At 45.9% G+C, this 20,809-nt stretch overlaps 1 protein-coding gene across 1 annotated transcript; it reads left to right on the top strand.

Annotated features, from left to right (window-relative positions):
- The first annotated feature begins 532 nt into the window (after positions 1-532).
- On the top strand, positions 533-6,722 carry LOC142587047 (amine sulfotransferase-like). Its single transcript, XM_075697931.1, has 2 exons — positions 533-850; positions 5,422-6,722. Exons 1-2 carry the CDS (start codon positions 794-796, stop codon positions 6,457-6,459), a joined length of 1,095 nt encoding a protein of 364 aa, XP_075554046.1. The 5' UTR covers positions 533-793; the 3' UTR covers positions 6,460-6,722.
- Positions 6,723-20,809: the final 14,087 nt, after the last annotated feature.

Below are 20,809 nucleotides of genomic sequence, written 5' to 3'. Positions count from 1 at the left end.
GCTTCGAAAACAACAGCTGTGGTCTTTAGATAAGAGCCTAAGCAGCCATCGCAAGCATGCAGTAGACGCATTGCCTTGCAAGCGTATGCTCCTGAAACACCCACCCAACCGCACTAGTTACCGCTGTTGGGGTTTCCTAAAATTTTTGGGAAGAAGCTTTGGTAATCCCTCCTACGGTGAGTATCAATCAATCAATCAACTTAATTTCCTTTGGATAGGAGGAGCACACCTGTATATCGATTACGTGCAAATGCTTCCTATCGGACACAAATAATACTACTGCAATCTCTTGAACATAAATGATTCATCTTGCTGCATCTTACGGCATCGGTTTGTCAAACGCTACTTGTCATTCACAGGCAAACTTGGTCTGATCAACTCCCTGACCAACGCGCAGTACACCCAGTCGTCCTCGAGGAGCTGCTTCAGCGGGCCGACAAATAGTCTGGTGAGAAAGCTTCGACAAGATAGGAATGTGAGCGACTTGACTAGAGTTTGCGATTCCAACGTAGCGTCAAAGACGAACGAGAAAAAGAAGTCGTACGCACCTGATTTATTGCGCGGTTTCTCTGTCTTTCATTATTAATTAGTCGCGCCTATATAACTGTGCCCGCATATGCCCAACATTACCGTTTGACATAATCTACCATGCGTCCAAACACTTCGCTGTCTAACTCAATTGAAGTAAACTTTTGCTTTTCACATGTGAAATTTGGACTGCCTGCACCCATCTGTGGCGCTCGTCACCGGCATCTCGAGTATAAAGGCTGCTCATCCTGCTGTCGCGGCATTCATGTGGCAGCAGTGTCAGGGAAACACCGAATATAAGCCTATGCTCTGCTTTTCGCAGGTTGGTACCTTTCTGTACAGCTGCCTTCTGAGTATATACTATTGCTGCTGCTGCCGCTGCCATTAGACTACTACCGGTGCTGATATGTGCAACATGCCTGCCTCTGCGCCCTTCGTTTTCTTGGTGGTATTTTTTGTAGAAACGTATTAAGTTGCATAGGTAGCAGTGGCAACGAAACAGTTTTGTTGCTTTTCCTGCGAAGCTGGATTTGAAGCTACTGAGGCAGTGATTCTATGCGCCGATTACGAGCCCCCATTTCGCAGTGGAGAATGATCTGGCCTCACAGAAAAGCAGTAGAAAAGCAACTCAGCGTCTGCTAGGTAGAAGGAGGCGTGTCTCACCTGTAAGGTATCGAAGAATGCGAAAGAATGCCAGAAAGTCGCGGCCAGTGCAGATGAGATTACGAACAATAGATCACTGTTTCTTAGCATTAACCGAAAGCGGGACGAACTCATCTCCCTTAAAAAATTATGTGGTTTTACGTGCCAAAACCACTTTCGTATAATGACACACGCCGTAGTAGAGGACTCCGGAAATTTTGACTACCTAGCGTTCTTTAACGTGCACCTAAATCTAAGTACACGGGTGTTTTCGCATTTCGCCCCCGTCGAAATGCGGTTGCCGTGGACGGGATTCGATCCCGCGGCCTTGTGCTCAACAGCCTAAAACCATAGCCACTAAGCAACCACAGCGGGTGACTTAGTGCACAACCGCAGAACGAATTTCAGTGAGTAAGCAATATTACGCTGGAGGGATTAAGACCATTCCAGAGTACAGTGAACGCATAGCAGCTCTGAGCTGCGGCAGCACCTTAGTGGGCTAAAGGCCCAGCAGCAATCACAGGTAAGAAAGAGGGCAAGCTGGAACCCTGTTTTGCTATGTTCATCTCTTTATTTCCACTTGTTCTGTGAACAAGGTAAGTGTACATTGGCATGGGATATTTCTAGGCAGCGCTTTATATGTCGCCGTGCTACACGTAGAAATTTGTCTGCAAGAATAAATGACCAGGGAACCGTCAGCCCCAACGCGGCCATCGTGCACAAACGTTTATGGGCCCACCGGAGTTGTCAGTGACGCCACAGTTCTGAAAGCTGTTCTGAAAAAATGTATGGATGATAAGGGTAGCATAGTTTTCCTATTATCTTGCTTCCTATTAGCTTATTGGTATGGGGTACAGCTACTTTTGTTAATTTGCCTAACTTGTCTTGCAAAGGAAGTTTGTTCGGCTGCTCTTTATTATCCACTACAACTCCCATGCTACAAACTCATTTCAGTAAGCCAACATAATTTCTGTGTTAAAATTATACCAGTACAAGTTAACAACTGTACTTAGGCGGGAAGTAAAACTGAACTGCTCCTTTCTACGAGAACTTTGTAGCCTCGAACTCAATGACGAATTTTGTGTTACCCGTCTTGAAGAAATGTGGCGGGTGGTCACACCCAGAACAAGTTATTTAAGGGAAAAGCTATCAATCACAATGCCAATGCTTCCAAATAAATATAATAATCTAGGCGTTTATGTCACGCAAATAACGGCCGAAGAACTGAGATACTTGTTTATGCATAATTTTTAAGTTACTGGTTAAGTGTACTTCCTCTCGGCTAGTATGTACATAAAGTTTGCATATATGCTTGTGTATATATCTGTGTATATATATGGGTATGCATATGAGCGTGTATGTATATACGGGTATATGAATGCAGGTGTATGTATAGATACATAAATGTGTTCAGCGGCGTCTACTTGTTTCATTTGTATTCACCATGCGAACTACACAAGCTACTTAAGTATTCTTTATCTGGACACCAGTGGCTCTGTATGTACAAGCGTATGTATGTGCATTATGTATGCGCGTATGTGGGTACATGTGAGTATATATATATATATATATATATATGTGTGTGTGTGTGTGTGTGTGTGTGTGTGTGTGTGTGTGTGTGTGTGTGTGTGTGTGTGTGTGTGTGTGTGTGTGTGTGTGTGTGTGTGTGTGTGTGTGTGTGTGTGTGTGTGTGTGTATGTATGTATGTATGTATGTATAATGCATATATGTGTACACGTATGAATTGTTGTTGCCGAATATTCTGTAAGGTGGCTGCGGGCCTCGTCAAGCTGCCTCTACTGGAGTAGCTTTTACTTGCAGCCTCCTCCATCAACTAGATGGAAATAAAGTTGTTATATTGTAATATTCCAAAGCCACAGTATGATTATGGTGCACCGTAGTGGCGTACTCCATATTGTTTTGAACATTGTGGTTCCCTAGCCTGCGCCTCAATCTAAGTACACGAGCGTTGTTATATTTTGTCCCCATCTGAACACCACCGCCGCTGGGACCGAGATTGAAACCATGACCTCGAGCTTATCAGTGCATCACCGTATCTACTAAGCTTCCACAGCGGGTAGCACTTTTTTTATCACTCCATCATTTAATGCTGGCGGATATATGAAATCAGCGGTTCCTTGAGCCCTAAACTTGGTGTTAAGAGACGGTCAATTTACAACGATCCGTTAACAAACTAGCCTATCTAGCCCCTGTAGAGCTATGGACTATTTGTACGGCCTATAGGAAGACTTCAGGATGCCATGGGAATGAAATATGGTAACCTGCTTTTCGTAAACGGCAACACTTCTTTTCGCGGAGGCAGCTCCTCCATGCGGGTTATCGCAGAACTTGTGCATATTTAGTTATTCTTTATGCTGAGATCTCCAAACCCCGCTTGCGCTGCCCAATTGTGGAGCCTTCGGAAAATAAACGGTGTGGAATAAGTGGAGCTGAGGCAAGTGGTCGTCTGCACGGTACACGCATGAAGCCTTCACGTGTTCTTTGTTAGATCCTAAAGAATCGGGCGCGTTTGCAAGGATAATGAGTCTGCAAAGTAATTTTCATCCCATTGCGTGGCGGTGCGTCGAGCACATTGGCAATTACAGAGCTGTACACGTTGCAGAGCCCAATTTAGGAGTCTAAACCAACCGCCTCGATGTTTTGAGAGAGCTGAAGGAAAAGCCTGGGAGACGCCGTTCACCGTATGTAACACAAAATTTGTAGTGACCAGATACACTCGTGCTCATCTCATTCTCCGGAAAACGTCTGTCATGGAACATTCTTTCCTTTTTTTACCCGTATGACATTGACTCTGTTGGATACGTTCAGGAAGTCTTTCGTCATTGGTAAATCCGCATTCAGCTCATATTTACGCAAGCAAAATGAGCAACTGGTCCACTGAGCAATCTACAGAACTGGTGGAAAGTAGTGTAATTTTATCATGGTCACATCGTTACTAACAAGCAAAGTTGAAGCGACTTGCTTCCTTTCCAAAAGCAGTTTACTTCGCGTTTTTTATTAGTTTTTTTGCTCGCTTTAAAACATGTTCTCAATCTTTCTGGAAAAACCGCGTCTGCCACTGAAGGTTTCAGTTGTACATTGTCTTAAGCAGAACAAGCTTTCGAACTTCTAATCATCCGAGGGTGCCTACAGTATGTTTACAAAACGCAACATTCTTGGAGAAATAACAAAGTATTTAAGATATGTCAAGCTATTTTACCCGTTTCGTGGTCCCTGAGAGAATGGTTCAGCTCGGGAGGTCGCCTCTAAATACGTGCGAACTGAGAAATTGTTTTCATTCGCTTCCACTGCACCGAATTCTATTGTTTTGCTCTTTCTTTTAAAAAAAAAAGGGGGGGGGGGAATGTCACTGACTGCTTGTTCCTGTATTTAATACAGTATATCGGTTTGTTAAAAATGTTTGTGGGAAATCTAACAATGAGAAAATGCCTAAGAGCAAAGTAACAGTTGCGTAACTCAGCAATAAAAAAAATGCCACAATTATGTAAATTCCACATATTTAGATATATAAAGACACACCTAAAGTAATGTACACCGCTTTGTAATTTGCCACAAATATGTGCATAAGACCTGCTAGGACTTACGCAAATTTTCCAACAATTTCACATAACCTGCACACTCACGTTTAAAAATTATCTACTCTAGATGCTCAAACAGACGCAGTTTATAGAAATGCGATATTATTGGTGCTGTGTTACGAATTTGTTAACTTAGTGCTTCAATTTTCTTTAATTATGCGATTTCAACATTTCGTTAAATCTCTCAAGCCTGTGATATCTGGAATGTTATCACTCTTGTGATAAAATTTATGCAATGTGTCCTTCACCTCGTTCCTCCCATTATCATCCCCCATTATGACACTTTTTCTTCCCCTCTTCCCCTTCCCTTACGTAGAGCAGCAGGCCAGATGCTCCATTTACCGGCCGACCTCTCTACATTTTCCAATCATTAAACTACTTCTTCTTCTTCTCAAGCCTGAATAAAAATTCTGCTCCCTGCCATAGGTAGAATGTAGCTTTGTCTATTAAATGCAAGAAAGTGTATGTTTGAGTCAATTCCTAAGTTGTCTAAACATAGTATTAGTGCGTATCCTATGCATTTCAATGGAGATATAAGAGTTGGCCCTAAGTTGAAGCCTCCTCTTGGAGCCCAGCATTGCAGACTTTCCGGTTCTGTGACAAGCGATCAATCATAATTGAACATTTCTTCGCTCATGCGGTCATTCTGCAGATTCGCCACAAATTCTGTGCACCAGCTCAAGCAAAGTGGTCCTCTGAAAGAGACATAACCGAAATGGCCAGCGACGCCTTCACTTGCATTGAGGGCCTTCACATTGCCAAGTGTTTTCCCGAAGACGCCGTCCGATCCACCATCGCCTACAAACCGCAACCGCAAGACCTGTTCATCGTGACTTACCCCAAATGCGGCACCTCCTGGATGCAGCAGATAGTGTACAACATCCTCATGGACGGCAACGTGCCCGACGACAAAACCGACGCCGTTCTGCGCCTTCCATTTCTCGAGATCCAAGGAGCCGACGCCGCTGTTCACGCTCTCAAGCCCGGAGCGTTCAAGACCCACCTGCCCTTCTGGCTGCACCCTTACTCACCCGATGCCAAGTACATCTACGTTGCCAGGAACCCGTACGACTGCTGTGTGTCCTTCTATCACCACACCAGGAACTTCGCTATATACCACTACGAAAATGGGACATTCGATGACTTTCTCGACAAGTTTGTCAACGGTAAAGTGGACTTCGGGGACTACTTCGACCACCTCTTGTCGTGGTACGAGCATCGCAACGACGCTAACGTGCTGTTTGTCACTTTCGAAGACATGAAGCAGGACACGAGGGCTTGGGTACTTCGCGTGGCCGACTTCATGGGGGATGCTTACGGAGCTAACCTTCGCGAAGACGCAGCCTTATTAGACAAGATCGTGGAGGCCGTTTCTTTCGAAAACATGAAGCGCCCTCTGAATTCAAAGTACGATGCCGACAAGACAAAACATGACACGGTTGAGCATAGCTCCAATAGTGACCCGTCTTCAGAGGCAAAAGAGTGGCACCCGACATTGCTGAAGAGCCTCGAGGCTTTCAAAACATTCTTCGCCAAACCTATGAAGGGAAACTTCGCGCGAAAGGGCATCGTAGGCGACTGGAAAGAGCACTTTAGCGATGATCACGTAACTAAGATGAAGCGGTACATCGCTTCGAAGACAGCTGGAACCGACGTGATGAGCCTTTGGCCAGACATTCCTGTCAACTAATCTGAGCACCGTCGAATAAAGTTAAGGTAGCCGGAACGGTGGTGGCTTGCGCCGGAGCCAATTTACGGCTCATAACGTTGGTGTAGGAGAGGTACTGTCTTTAAATAGTGGAAGTCTTTAAGGCACTTAATGATAGGTGTCGGCCGCGTTATTACAAAAATATGGTTGCGTGGCTGGTAAACACACAATTAATTTTGTATTTGCACTACTGAATTCTTTGTTACACAATAGGAGTCCTTCAGAGTTTGCATGTAAAACAGTGTGCGTTCATCGAATAAATAAGTTATTAAACCAGAATCGTCAGAGAAATGTTTTTCTGAGTAAAACCACAATCCTCTCAGCTGTTGCACTTCTTGTTGCAACATGACTGCTTGCTGGGCTAGTTGGTGCTTGCTAAAACACATGTTTTTTGCCGCGAGACATGTTTCGTGAGTTTTAACTTGCGGCAAAAGACATGTCTTCTTGCGCTTCTTGCGTTTCTGCTTGGTCACCTAAAAAAAGTTTAAAACCACCCAAAGAAGCGGAATTAAAGAGCAAGGAACCATCCAAATAATCTAAGCATTCCTTATAAGCCGGATCACATATGGCACCCCGTATCTACTCCTCAAGAAAGCTGAAATTTAAAAACCCAACATCATCATCAGAAAAGCAATCAAGAGCGCACTAAGACTTCCCAGTACGACCTCAACCACGACACTCCTCAAACTTGGCCTCCATAACACCTGGGAAGAAATTAGTGAAGCGCACAGAGCCAGCCAGCTGGAACGTCTTAAGCTAAGTTAGTGAAGCGCGCAGAGCCAGCCAGCTGGAACGCCTTAAGCTAACTCAAACAGGTAGGGCAGTACTTCGCAAACTCGCATACAGCGAAAACTTCATAGCAGACTAGACGCGAAAGCCCGATTGCCACCACTTCTTCGTGACTCTATCTCAGTCGCTCCAATGCCTCGCAAGATGCATGCAACATACCACAAAGACAAAAGACAAGCAAGAGTTAGAGTGCTCAGCAAGAAATCCTCAAATAACTACAACACGAGATATACAGATGCGGCAAAATACCCAGGTAGAAGAGCATACGCAATTACCGTGACCAACAGCTAAGGGAATGAGCTAGTTGCCGCCACAAAACAGGCCAGAAATCCAGAAACGGCGGAGGAAGTGGCCATCGTCCTCGGCACCGCCACATGCAAAGACAAAGCAATCATCTTGAGCGACTCGAAAACGGCATGTAGAAACCTACGAAAAGGCCGAATTTCTGCTGCAGCGTGAAGATTTCAAAAGAAATAAAAAGGCGCCAAGAACTACCCGAAACCTACGCCGCATGGACCCCAGGCCACGAACACCTGGCAGGAAACGACGCAGCACATCCTGTCGCCCGAGAGCGTGCCAGCCGGGATTTCCTGACGCACGGTCTCCGGAAAGCGACGAGGGTGGAGGAAATTCCCATCAACTAAGTCGTAAGATTGCAACATGACCGACTGGAAAGAGGACAATATACTCTACCACATACAAAATTAAGCAAGGAATAAGCCACCGCACTCCGCAGACTACAAACGAATACGTATGTCCATGGAATTATCATGCACCAAATGCACCCCGCCAAATTCTCATACTTATGCAGATATTGTGATGTACCAGACACCCCCCAACACATGGTGTTGGTGTGCCCATATCACGAGAAAACCAGTCAAGCTGATGCCTCAGAACCGCTACAAGCGATCGAAGAAACGTGGGAGGCAATGTTAAAGGCACAGAGCCTGGAAGATCACCGAAGTCTGGTGGACCGGGTCCAGGCTGCGGCATTAGCCAACGGCTTTCTGGACTAAGAGAGCCGCCCACCAAGGGTGAAGAAAGAACACTTTCTCCCTGTTTTTCACAATAAATGTTCATTCCTCCTCCTCCTCCTCCTCCTCGCGGTCGTTCGCTATTCTTAAAGTTACTCAATCACAAAGAAAGAGAAAAATATACATTTATTAAAAAGGAAATATTTGAAGGGCGACTAGAAGCAGTGTGTTCAAGCCAGCTAATCAGAGTTCGCCCTGGCAAAAAAGACCGATGAGCGAGAATAAATGGAATAAATGCGGAACATGACTATTTGGAGGGTAAAGCTGCTGCGCCACAACAATAAAGAAATAAAACTGAAGCATGCTTTAGAACAGCACATCAAACTTTGTGTTTCCCAGAAAATCCTCTATGACCTGCATAACTGATGACTACAGAACTTCGGCCATAAACCACAAAAAGCTTCATCAGAAATTGACCAGTAGTTTGTGCTCGCCAAAGACAATCACTGAGCGTCCGTTGTCCGTGTACAGTGAATCCCGAAAAAAGAAAGTGAACGCAGTACACATTAATAAAGGATCAACGAACAATAACACACGAAGTACTCTTGTGAACGACGTGGCTGTGCTAAGCGAAAATGACCCTTAAAAATGACACAGAGGCATTCAAGTTGCATAAATTTCCATCGCTTCAACCGAAGAGCCGCCAGAACACAGCGCGCACAATGTGCGCCAGCATGCGCCTCGCTTCCACTCAAACTGTTCATCAAAACGGTGGGTCGCGTACTCGCTAACACGCTAGCGCAAGGAGTACAAAGCCCTGAAAGGCTCTGTCTGTGGCCGTACTGCCGCTCCACGACTGGTGATTTTAACGAAAGGCTATATAGGTGATGTCCAAATCATGGCGCTCACGACGTGTTTCCGGCTACTGCAGTCGCTTCCGGCACATTCTCTCCGCAAGACATTGGTCCGTTCTTGGTAATCAATGGGAGCCATTGCCGGAATTTAGACATCAGCTATTGCGGCATGTCCACTGGATTAAAAATTGCGGCGTCCATGCCACAGTGCCGAAATGCGTCTATAAACCGTAAGCCTCTACGCGGTGCTAAACATTGCAGTGCAATGCTTTAGAGCAGCGCAGGCCTTCGCAACGACGTAAATATCAAGCCTCGTCGCAGATTTACCACATACACAAATATTTTGCTCGGCAAAGGCAGAGAATTTGAACCCACAGGCAGATTCAGAAAGAGGAGCCCTCTCCCCCCTCCCCCCCCCCCGATATATTCTGGCTCACAGTACAGAACGTGAAGCAGCATGATGCATACATGCTCTGTTAGCATGGCTTGTGAGCAGTGTTCAGAGGGCTTCAAGGGCGTTTTCACAAGCATCCGCCAAAAAAGTCTCAAACAGTAGATAGCTGCAGAGAAGCGGGAAGCATTCGAAGAAAGAAGGTGTCGTTGGTCGGCACATTATGAGGGCGCAAGGTTTTAAAGCGCTTAGCCTCAGCGTTGCCGTAATTTTTTCAAGCACTCCGCTAAGTTGAGAAAGGAAAGTCACTCAATTATCGCTAAATATTCATGCAATGTTGCTAAAGTTGTCGCTAACATTTTTTAGTCAATTTAGGCACCTATTGTAAGCGAAGTGGCGTAAATCATTTACCTAAACGTCTCAACTTTGTATAGGCGGCGTGTGCGCGATGACTGAGCAATGAATTTACTATCGGAGGCTAGTGGTGCTTGTACAACAACGGAGATGGCCACTGGAATTCGGCATTTTACTTTCGAATTGTGGAGTTACTCATCCAGCACAATTATATACAACCCGATTAGTTCGATTTCCATAGCAACGCAAAGGCTCTTGGTCCACATTATCCCTGATTATGTTTTAGTTCTCAGTACTCCTAGCCGAAAAGCTCAATTCTGACTCGCGCACTTTTTGTAATGTTAATATGGCGATGGCATTTACGTGACCTTTACGCAGATCAAATGCTACGCTTCCACCCTTTCATCCTCCTGACAGCTCCTCGCATTACTGACTTGTCCAAAAGCCATAATAAGAAAGCAGCGAGTTCTTACTCGCGTGATGGAGTCTAGTCGCTCCAAAATCTACACCTTTCGGTTGTTGATCTGTCTGATAATTCACTCGCGGCGTTTTAAATCTCACCCTAAGCTTGATTGCAATGGTCTATGGTACACAGGAGAACGACATTGCGGGCGGTACGGTTTTGCGTGGTCTCAGAACGTTCACTGGCCAGAGCTGCCTTAGCTTTGCAGCAAACAAAAACTGTAAAGCCTCGATTTTGTGATCCCGGTGTCTTTCGGGAAGGCCACGTCTGAGTCCGAGGACCTACGTTCCCCAATGTGTTGGTAAATTTATTTACTGCTACCTTTGCAAAGCTTCCTCAATCGAACATACTTGGCAAAAGTGCTGAACGCAGTGGCTAAAGATCCATTTAAATCAGGTTCGTAAAATAAAGAAAGAACATCATTTTTGTGAGCTCAGTGTGACTCGTGTAACATCCCGTATGCTGTCAAGTACAGTGTGAAGACCACCGTTGTCAAAGAAACCGTCAGGGTCACGGAGCCCACGCATCTTACAGCTAAATTCAATTGCTTGAATGTAACTTTTGAATAATAAAATGCGCTGTAGAAGGCCGTTCTAAGCAAGTTTTTCAACTTCGAAGCCGCTAAAATGTTGCAATTGTTTTGTCATGTCCCTGAAAATAGGCGCACATCGCTAAATAGACAAATTTGTCACATAATAATAGCAGAAAGTCGCTAAATTCCTAAAATGGTAACACTGGTTAGCATTCTTTGAAAACTGTACCCACTTTCCAGTTTGTAACTCCTGTATCCAACCTCTTTCACGTGCACCTGGGTCACTGAGTCTGGGACGTTCTTAAATGAACAAAATTAATCCGGTGCTCGGCAGAATGGAAGCCGCGTCGTATATATTCAGGCGATCTTGTCGGAATACTTATTCAGAGATACACCATGCGCGGGATTCAGGGCCGTGCTGCTATATGGCGCAGAGTGTCTAAAGGCAAGCGCAAGCGAGGAGCCCCTTTGCAGTACACATCTCATACATGACGCGTTTCGGTGGCGGTAATACGGTCTGTCGGGGATAAATTGAATTGGGGATAAAAGTTAATGGAGAATACCTTAGTAACTTGCGATTCGCTGATGATATTGCCTTGCTTAGTAACTCAGGGGACCAATTGCAATGCATGCTCACTGACCTGGAGAGGCAAAGCAGAAGAGTGGGTCTAAAAATTAATATGCAGAAAACTAAAGTAATGCTTAACAGTCTCGGGAGAGAACAGCAATTTACAATAGGCAGCGAGGCACTGGAAGTCGTAAGGGAATACATCTACTTAGGGCAGGTAGTGACGGCGGATCCGGATCATGAGACGGAAATAATCAGAAGAATAAGAATGGGCTGGAGTGCGTTTGGCAGGCATTCCCAAATCATGAACAGCAGGTTGCCGTTATCCCTCAAGAGAAAAGTATATAATAGCTGTGTCTTACCAGTACTCACCTACGGGGCAGAAACCTGGAGGCTTACGAAAAGGGTTCTACTCAAATTGAGGACGACACAACGAGCTATGGAAAGAAGAATGATAGGTGTAACGTTAAGGGATAAGAAAAGAGCAGATTGGGTGAGGGAAGAAACGCGAGTTAATGACATCTTAGTTCAAATCAAGAAAAAGAAATGGGCAGGACATGTAATGAGGAGGGAAGATAACCGATGGTCATTAAGGGTTACGGACTGGATCCCAAGGGAAGGGAAGCGTAGCAGGGGGCGGCAGAAAGTTAGGTGGGCGGATGAGATTAAGAAATTTGCAGGGACGGCATGGCCACAATTAGTACATGACCGGGGTTGTTGGAGAAGTATGGGAGAGGCCTTTGCCCTGCAGTGGGAGTAACCAGACTGATGATGATGATGATGAATACGGTCTGTCGCTGTACTTCAGTGAATTTTGCGTTGACGTCGGCAGTCATGCTGAGATAGTATCTGTGGGATTTATTTTTGTTACAGCTAAGCTGGTAATTCGTCTAAAATCGCTCGAAAACGCTATACGCCAGTGTTCGCAAATTCATCAAAAAAGCTAAATCACTCACAGAGTGTATATTCAGTGGAAATGTGTGGACTCTTGAGGCCAATAGGCAGGCAAAGTTTGAAAACTCTGTACCAGTTAGAGGTTACATGAAAACTGTTAAACATTCGATTTAGCCCATTTCTTTGCGCTATGGGAAGTGCTTAAAAAGCTATTCCTTAATTTTCCGTAGAAAGACCATAACAACATTGATTTGGCATTTAAAGCAAATGGAGTATATTTTCATAGGTCACGCGCAGGGTATCGGAACTAAATGTTTTCGTTCTAGTTTTAATTTCGTTCCACTGAACAATGTTCCGTTCCGGTTCTTCTCAGGAACAAAAAAATTATTCGTAACGGTTCATAACTGTTTTGGTTCGCATGCAAAAATTTTCCAAGCAATCGAAACATAAAAATATGGTATTCATTTTCCTCAATAACTGAATTATGGCGTCTGCACCGGCCGCAAGTGCAATTGACAATTCCAGGAATCAGAAAGAAAGCTGGAGCGCCGTTGCAAGCTTTGAAACAAGCAACTTTGGAACACATTCATAACATACACAGATTCCTGCACCATGTCTACACAGATGGTTCGGTAAAACTCAACAGCTCAGCCGCTGCAATGATCATCCCGGCAAAATTTCAAGAAATCAAAATAAAAACTTCATGTTTGACCACATCGACGGGTGCTGAACTTACGGCACTCCGTGCTGCACTTAATTTCACTAATCATGAACCCCCGCAACAATGGACAGTCTTAAGTGACTCCAAGGCAGCCCTCGGTGCATGCAAAGCCCAATGCGCCGCGGACTCCAATGAACAACTGGCCTAAGAAATTCGACACATGTATCATCACAGCCATGACAAGGGACACAACATAATCTTTCATTGGCTTCGAGGACATTGCAGCATCAGCGGGAATGACCACGCCGACGAAGCCACCCGATCTGCACATGAAAATGGTCAACGTGTCTTGATTCCGCTTTCGCGAACAGACGCTGCGGCTGGGCTGCGATTGATGTCCCGTTAATGTACTATGCCTCGGTGGGACTCGAGCGCTTTGATCATGTGTCGTTTGCGTTCGTTGTCTCCGGACATACGGATGCACCTACCGCCTGGGCTACCCCGACGTGAACAGCCCATGCTGTGCCGTCTGTTGCTAGGCGTTGCATTTACAAACACTTATGTTTTCCTTATTGGAATGGCCAACAGCCCCACGTGCGCCACATGCAACATCGATGAGAAGCTCGCACATATTATTTCCGTCTGCCTGCGATATAGTGCCCAGAGACAAGTGCTGTACTGGACCAGTTGGACAATTGTCCGCTATCAGAACTTAAAGCTTTAGGTGAGTACTCCACAGAACATCCACGCTGAAGGCCTTATTCGCGTTATTAAGGTTCCTGCGGTCTGCGGGGCTTCACGACAGTCTAAGAACGCCGCCCCCTACCACTCTGTAGTTTACGCGTTTTGTTCGTGCTCGTGTCTCTTTCTCTCTATCTCCCCCTTACGCTCTCTTTCTCTTTTTATCACTGTTCACCCTTCCCCCCATGCAGGGTAGCCAACCGGAACTGCCTCTGGTTAACCTCCCTGCCTTTCGATGCATCATTTTCTCCCTCTCTCTGAGATCATGCTCAGTGGCTTGGCACAGAGCAGGGCCTCAGAAACGGCATGATATCGAGTGTACTCGCCGAAATGCGAGACCGCTGTTCCGATAAAACGAGCTTAAACTTCATAAACGAACGAGAAAACTTCGGTAACATAGCGTTGGGCCTGCAGAAAAACAAAACCTCTTCAGCTAAAGCATAAGCTCTTCAATGCGCAGGCCCTGGGCTTTGCTACAAAGCGGACCAGCTGGTGCGCAGAGCGGCAGGCTTATACTAGTGGAGCGCTCGACGGGTTATCGCTCCCACTATACCTGCCTGAAATACGCGCTAATTCTGACGTTGCCTGATGTCGGTTGTTTCGGATTGCATACTTTCCCCATGAACCGAAACACCAATGAAAACTGTTTCGGTTTCACTCCGAAAAAAAAATAATAAATCATGTTTCGGTTACGTTTTAGTTCCGCTCATAATACCCTTTTTGTTGTTGTTTATTTTACCTTTTTGTTTTCGTTCTGTTCCGACACACTGGTGACGCGCACCGAAAGTTTAATGTCTACAATAATTTTGTGGTTGGAAAATATTTACTGAGTTCTACTAATCCGTATACTTCATAAACAGCATGTAGCTGCTGTTCCCCGGTCCCCGTGATGAACTCTGGGAGGCACGGTGATTACATTTGGTTGAAATAGGAAGCAGGTCGTGCTTCGCGAACGATAAACAATTAAGCTCTGTAGCCTAATTGCAGCCTTTGTAGAAAGTTACGTCATACTGCCATCGTTCGCTATATTTCGCAAAGTCCTTGAACAGCTGCACCGGACACTAACTTCAAATTAGGTAAATGCAGTCGGAATGTTCAGTGTAATGTGTGGTGCAACTTTCGTGTTCCTCGTTCAAAACAAATGCTTTGTAAATAATTATTAAAGCTCGCTTTTTTTCTCATTCTTATGTGTGATACCAAGTTTCCTCAGTGTGCTAGACAAGTCACCTTGTTGATGTCTGATATCTGATGAAAAGAAGGGGAAGGTTGTGGCTAATGTCTATGCAAAGTTCTTAATATGTGCTCTCATTTAGAATAAATAATGTATGTAAGTGCCTCGCAATGCTATGAGTTTGTTTTACGAATGCAGCAAATTTTAGCCGACTGCTTTGACAGAAGCGATCCAAATCAAACTTTGCACAAATAGATGAGCAAAACGAGAACGAGGTAAAACCAAGGTAAAAGAAAACGAGGTAAAAGCGAGAGCCAACGTTTCGACAAGTTCACTTGTCGAAACGTTGGCTCCTGCTTTCACGTTGTTCTCGTTTTGCTCAGTCTTGAATTTACATCTCCTGCCTTCGCCGTATTTTCCCTGGATTTGCACAAGTAGGCGCCTATAAGGCAAATTGTGTGCGCAGTCAAATGTGCGTTGATGTAATATAGCTATTGCAAAAACGTTTTATAAAATGCTCACAAGCTCCTCACCACCATTATCACCTACATTTTTTGATGTCGTGACAAAAACCGGGCTTACAAAAACTTATTTTTTAATAGAAAAGGGGAAGGGAGCGACGCCTTTGGTGCAATGTATCGCGAAATTTTAACGTTTCTGGCTTCATTAGGAGCTTCGCAAAAAATACGAAACACTCCTTTTTTCGCCATTTTCAGACGTTGCACAACGTTCGCCCAGGGTCCTGGGTGAACTAAATAACTTCGAAGACGCTTAAGCTTCGCCTTTAAGAGTGGAATGCGATAGCATTCAAGGTTCCTTGACTGCCTCTCAGGCTTCCCGGCAACTGCAGCTTATGTAACCGTGCTGACTTCCTGGAAACACTGGCAGCCAACGCTATGCACGAAGGCGAGCTTTCTGGTTCCTTTCCTTTTTCCTTTCCCCCCATGGCAGGCGCCGCGGATACGAGCGCCATCTGGATGGTGTTGCAAGGAACCGAGCTGGGCGCGCCGTTTCTGCTAAGACTTGTGTTCCTGTATATGCTCCCACAGGGAGCAGAGAGTTGCGCATAACTTTTCCGGCGCCGCTCGAAGCGCTATTCGCCGACAGCTACATAATGACGTCATCGTTCAACTGCGCCGCTGTGAAGCACACTTTACGGGCGCGATGCCGACTAGTCGCTTCCGTCAGTGCCATCGACATTGCCATCAGTGGACCGTCGAGCGCGCGTCGCATTCATCGGCTCTGAGCTGTAGGTACGTTATTCGATGATGTTAAGTGAACGAAGGACCTTGTTGAAGTGTTACGAAACGCATCATATTGACACTTGCATTCCAGTATGACGGGTTGCAGCGTACCAAACTGCACAAACAGCACGGAAGGTGGCAAAGCTTCTTACGCGGCGCCGCGCGGACGGGCAGACGTTTGCCGGGGACGAGTATGGCTACTGCGTATAAGCCGAGACCAGCCGGCTCCGAAAGGGATCAGAATATGCGAGATGCGTTCGCCTTGCTTACAGAGTTGAGTTCGCCTTTTTTACACGATAAGGCAACAGTTATCTCGAGTAACACCCGTGTTAACGCTGAGACGCGTACGGGTGGCATGAAAGATTGTTCACTTGTACGCTTTTTGGCGTACATGTGAATCGCGACACAGACGAGGAATAAAAAGTGAACGACACGTCTGTGTCGCGCTGCACAAATACGCAGAGAATGTTAACTTACCAACTAGCCCAATTCGCTGTCTTGCCTGTATGATTGTTCTGACTATGCGGCTCTAGAACGTGTTTTCAAAGCAGAGTAAATGCTAGCGGATACAATTTGCCCGCTGCACTCTGGTTTTCCCCTCCTGTTTTCTTTTTAAGTTCTTGTAAGCGTTCTGATTTTTTCATGTAACGTTGATTGCTGTGACAGTGTTCATTGTTTTATAGTAAGCGAAAACCTCTCGTGCTCCCTCTTGCGAGACAGCTGTGATAGTTTCAGCATTTACCGCCCGCAGTATCTTGCTCGTTCGATCAGCCTTATTCAACGTGACCAATGTAAAATTATGCCTGTATGTTTAATAGCCGCTGTGTTATAGCAAATTGACGCGAGTAGTGCGAAAAGATCAAGTAAAATGTGTCATACTACAGTCTGCACTGTGTGAATAATTAATTTGCAAGTTTTCCAACTTTCCAAGTTTGCCATCTTGACGTGATTAAGGCAATAAAGATAACCTATTGTTACTCTTAACAGCTTTTTGCCTTTCGAGTTGGTTTCAATTCTTCCCCCCAAGGCACTAAGAACCAGCACTCTTGCCCTTCTGCCAGCAGCCATTGGTCATCCATTCCCTTGTACGAAATAAATTTGATCTTGACGCTCGTCCATCTTTAATCTTTTTCCACTTGAAGATTTGCTGCTAGAAATAATAATAATAATATTTGGGGTTTTACGTGCCAAAACCACTTTCTGATTAGGAGGCACGCCGTAGTGGAGGACTCCGGAAATTTTGACCACCTGGGGTTCTTTAACGTGCACCTAAATCTAAGCACACGGGCGTTTTCGCATTTCGCCCCCATCGAAATGCGGCCGCCATGGCCGGGATTCGATCCCGCGACCTCGTGCTCAGCAGCCCAACACCATAGCCACTGAGCAACCACGGCGGGTTACTGCTAGAAAGCAGCTCGTAAGTCAGCGGTTTGAATGAACCCTAAAAGTACGCTGTGCACAAAGTGTGTGCGTGTGAACATTTGAAATGCTTTTACATCTACGTGTAGCTGCTGTGAACGACGGTTAGTGATAAACGACGCTCTGGTAACGGTTCCTAACATTACTACAGGTCTATTGGCAACGATCATCAATCGGCTCGTTTCGGCAGCCAAAATACACTAACATAATTGTCTACCTTGCGTGTGTGAAGTTTTTTTTAAACACCCTTTAAAACATTTCTTGCCTTCCGCGGCCTAGGTGAGAAAACTACATATGCATGGTGGAAGACATTGCACCCCTTTTTGTTGCATGGTACACGCGTTTGCACGCGAACTTTCGAGCTGCTTGAGCCACGGGCATAGTCAGGATTTTATTTCGAGGGATCGAGGGGGCTCCGACCCCCTATATGTACGTTCGTGCGTGTGTTTCTATATGTGTATATATGGTACATGTAAACAAAATTTCGGAGAGTTCGAACCCTGTCCTCATTCGGGCTACTCCAATGGTTCGAGCGTAGCCCACATTGAAATGTGCCGACTTGCTCAGCGCTTGCGAATAATTGGCGAATATAGCTCGGGACCAGCAGGCAAAAAAGAAAATACAACACCGCGTGGCATTTGCCTCCTACGCGTGCGAGGAGTTGCTTCACTGCATAGCTGGAGCATACTGGCGGACCTATGCGCAACACTACTCCCTGCGGGAGCATATACAGGGACACTAGCTAAGACAGACCTCAACGGGCAGCTGGGAAAAGGATTCATGTTTGAGTTTCCCCCTAACATAACTGTGTTTTCTCGTCTAGTCAAATTACAGACCGACCCTATAATTTCTGCAGGTCGTGAAAAGGTAGACAAAAACCCGTGGCACTACGCTCAACAAAGCAAAATTTAAAAGAAAAGAAGACGTTTCGGCTTCCACACAGGAGTCTTGTTCACAGGCAAAATAAACACAATTTGTTCGATCAGATCGTTTAAATAGTCTTGAACACGTGACGCAGGCAGCGCGCATACACTGACGGCAGAATGCCATCCCTCCAGTTCAGAGTGTGTTGCGTATAGTCTGAATCATGAGCGACTCAAGATAAGGACGTCGAGATAGGCATTTTTCTCTGGCAAGGACACGTGCTTTCCCCCAGTCGATTACGTGGCCGCTTGAAGCGGCATGCTTAGCCAAAGCACTGAATTTCACATTTTCTTTTCTCACGTCTTAATTGTGTTGTTTAAGACGTAATTCAAAGTCACCAATTTCGCCAATCTACACGTAGTCACAATCTGAGCATGGGACAGCGTACACAACACCAGGGAATTTCTGTTTTGGTAATTTGTCCTCAACATTGACGAGCGATTGTCGTAGTTTCTGGTTTGGAATGTGTGCCACTTGAACACTGTAAGAACGTAGAACACGGCTTAGAGCTTCACTTGTGTACGGTATATACGGTATTCCGGCGCGCTTTTGACTAGGGGCAGCATAGGGTTACTGTGGACGTGCCATTTGTCGTCCAACGGCATTCAAGAAAGAACACCGGTAACCATAGGCTGATGGTTCCCGCTGCACCCCGCTTACGTCGGCAGCGTATAGTCTTCCTGTCTTGTGCAGCTTTTCTACGCGCGTTGTAGAAGCGTGGAAACGACTGCCCTTTTATGAGAAGCAGGTTGCGTAGAGCCAAAATGCAAGTCGCGTCCTGTGTGAGTTGGTTTTCTGAAAACTCCGAACGACAAACTAGACCCCTTTCTTTCAATCAGCAAATCAAGGAACGGGAGCTTGCCGTCGACTTCCTCTTCTACCGTGAACTGGATCACTGATTCCATGCTGTTCAGGTGCGAAGCGAACGACTGAACTGCTTCTTTGTGAGTGATGCAAAAAGAGTCGTCCACGTACCGTAAAAATGCCTTCGGAGCAGGGCTAAACGAAGAGAGCGCTCGACTTTCAAGTGCTTCCATTGTCAAATTAGCGGTGGTTACCGATATGAAAGCTCCCGTAGCCATTCCGTGGACCTGCTTGTAGAAACTTTTGGAACCTAAAGTACGTGTTCGACAAACGGAACTGCAACAGCCACGCCAGGTCTTCTGCATCGACAGGGTTCTTTCGGGTAAAGTTGCATCCGACTCCACAGCGCTCTTACATACATCCAGGGCCAGTTCTGTTGGCACACTTGTGAAAAGCGACTTCCCGTCAAAAGAGACCAAGATGTGGCATTTATCCAGTACGGCGTCATGGACTTTAGTCCATCAAGTCATAGGAGTTGCGGATGTGAGTGGCCCGTTGTCCGACAAGGGGTGAAGTGGCACGATGTAAAAATTCTGATAGCTTGTGGAGAGGGGAGCGCGTAATATCTACAATTGGACGCATGAGGACGCCTGGCTTGTGAACCTTGGGTAGGCCATAAAGAGGTGAACCATTATGACGAAATGATGCGAAATGCAGTGACTTGCGTTCAAGGGGGGATCTCGCGGAAGACACTGGTCAAAAAACCTTCTGGTAGTCTCTTTGCAGCTTGGGTGTTGGATTCCGGTCAAGCTTAACGTACGCGTACGTGTCTTCTAACAGCGCCGACACGTTCTGGGAGTAGTCGGCTTTGTCCAACAGAACAATCACGTTCCCCTGGTCCCCTGGAAGCATCACGACCTTACATTTGCCGCGAAGGCTCTTTACCACTTGACGCTCTCCTGAAGACAGGGACGAAGAAGGGGGGGGGGGGCGAAGGCGTTGTAGGTTGTCTGTAAGCCGTACTTTAAGATCTTCTGACGCATTTTAACTTGAGATATTCGATTAGTTCAGTAACGCCTATGCGCCACGCGGAGGGCCTGCGTGGTTCAGCACGTGTGATTAGGGATGATTTTTCTCTCACGGACGACGCCGCCGACGCCGACACCGGATTTTCTGCGACACACGGCCCTTCACGCTGTCGCGTGTATAAGTTACTTCGCTTATGGGAGGTGAGAATGAGGACCAAGTAATGAATGATGCGCAGTGAATGTGGTAAATCTGGGAGGTAAGTGTAGCCTGTGCCATAAATTACGTGTGCAGGTGCTTCGGAAAGTTACGAGTGTGTATTACGAGTGGTCCAAGATTTATCCCGCTGCTCCTGATATAACTAAGAACACCACCAAATAGAATTTACGTGGTATGCGGGGAAAATGTTGGCAAATTAGTGTGGCAGTGAAATTTTCTTTTAAACTAATGCATCGTTTTTTACACGACCGCACCTTCCCTCCACCCCCTCTATCCCCTCCCCTTCCGTAAAAAGCGGCTATAG

The sequence above is a fragment of the Dermacentor variabilis genome, chromosome 7 (genome assembly GCF_050947875.1).
Source record: "Dermacentor variabilis isolate Ectoservices chromosome 7, ASM5094787v1, whole genome shotgun sequence".
Taxonomy (NCBI): Eukaryota; Metazoa; Arthropoda; class Arachnida; order Ixodida; family Ixodidae; genus Dermacentor; species Dermacentor variabilis.
This window is presented reverse-complemented; position numbering and strand designations above follow the sequence as displayed.

Excerpts from the sequence above, each read along its gene's own strand:
- LOC142587047 (XM_075697931.1), top strand. The coding sequence starts at position 794 with ATGTGGCAGCAGTGTCAGGGAAACACCGAATATAAGCCTATGCTCTGC. Across the intron at positions 851-5,421 it reads CTATGCTCTGCTTTTCGCAG|ATTCGCCACAAATTCTGTGC; the intron begins GTTGGTACCTTT and ends GTCATTCTGCAG.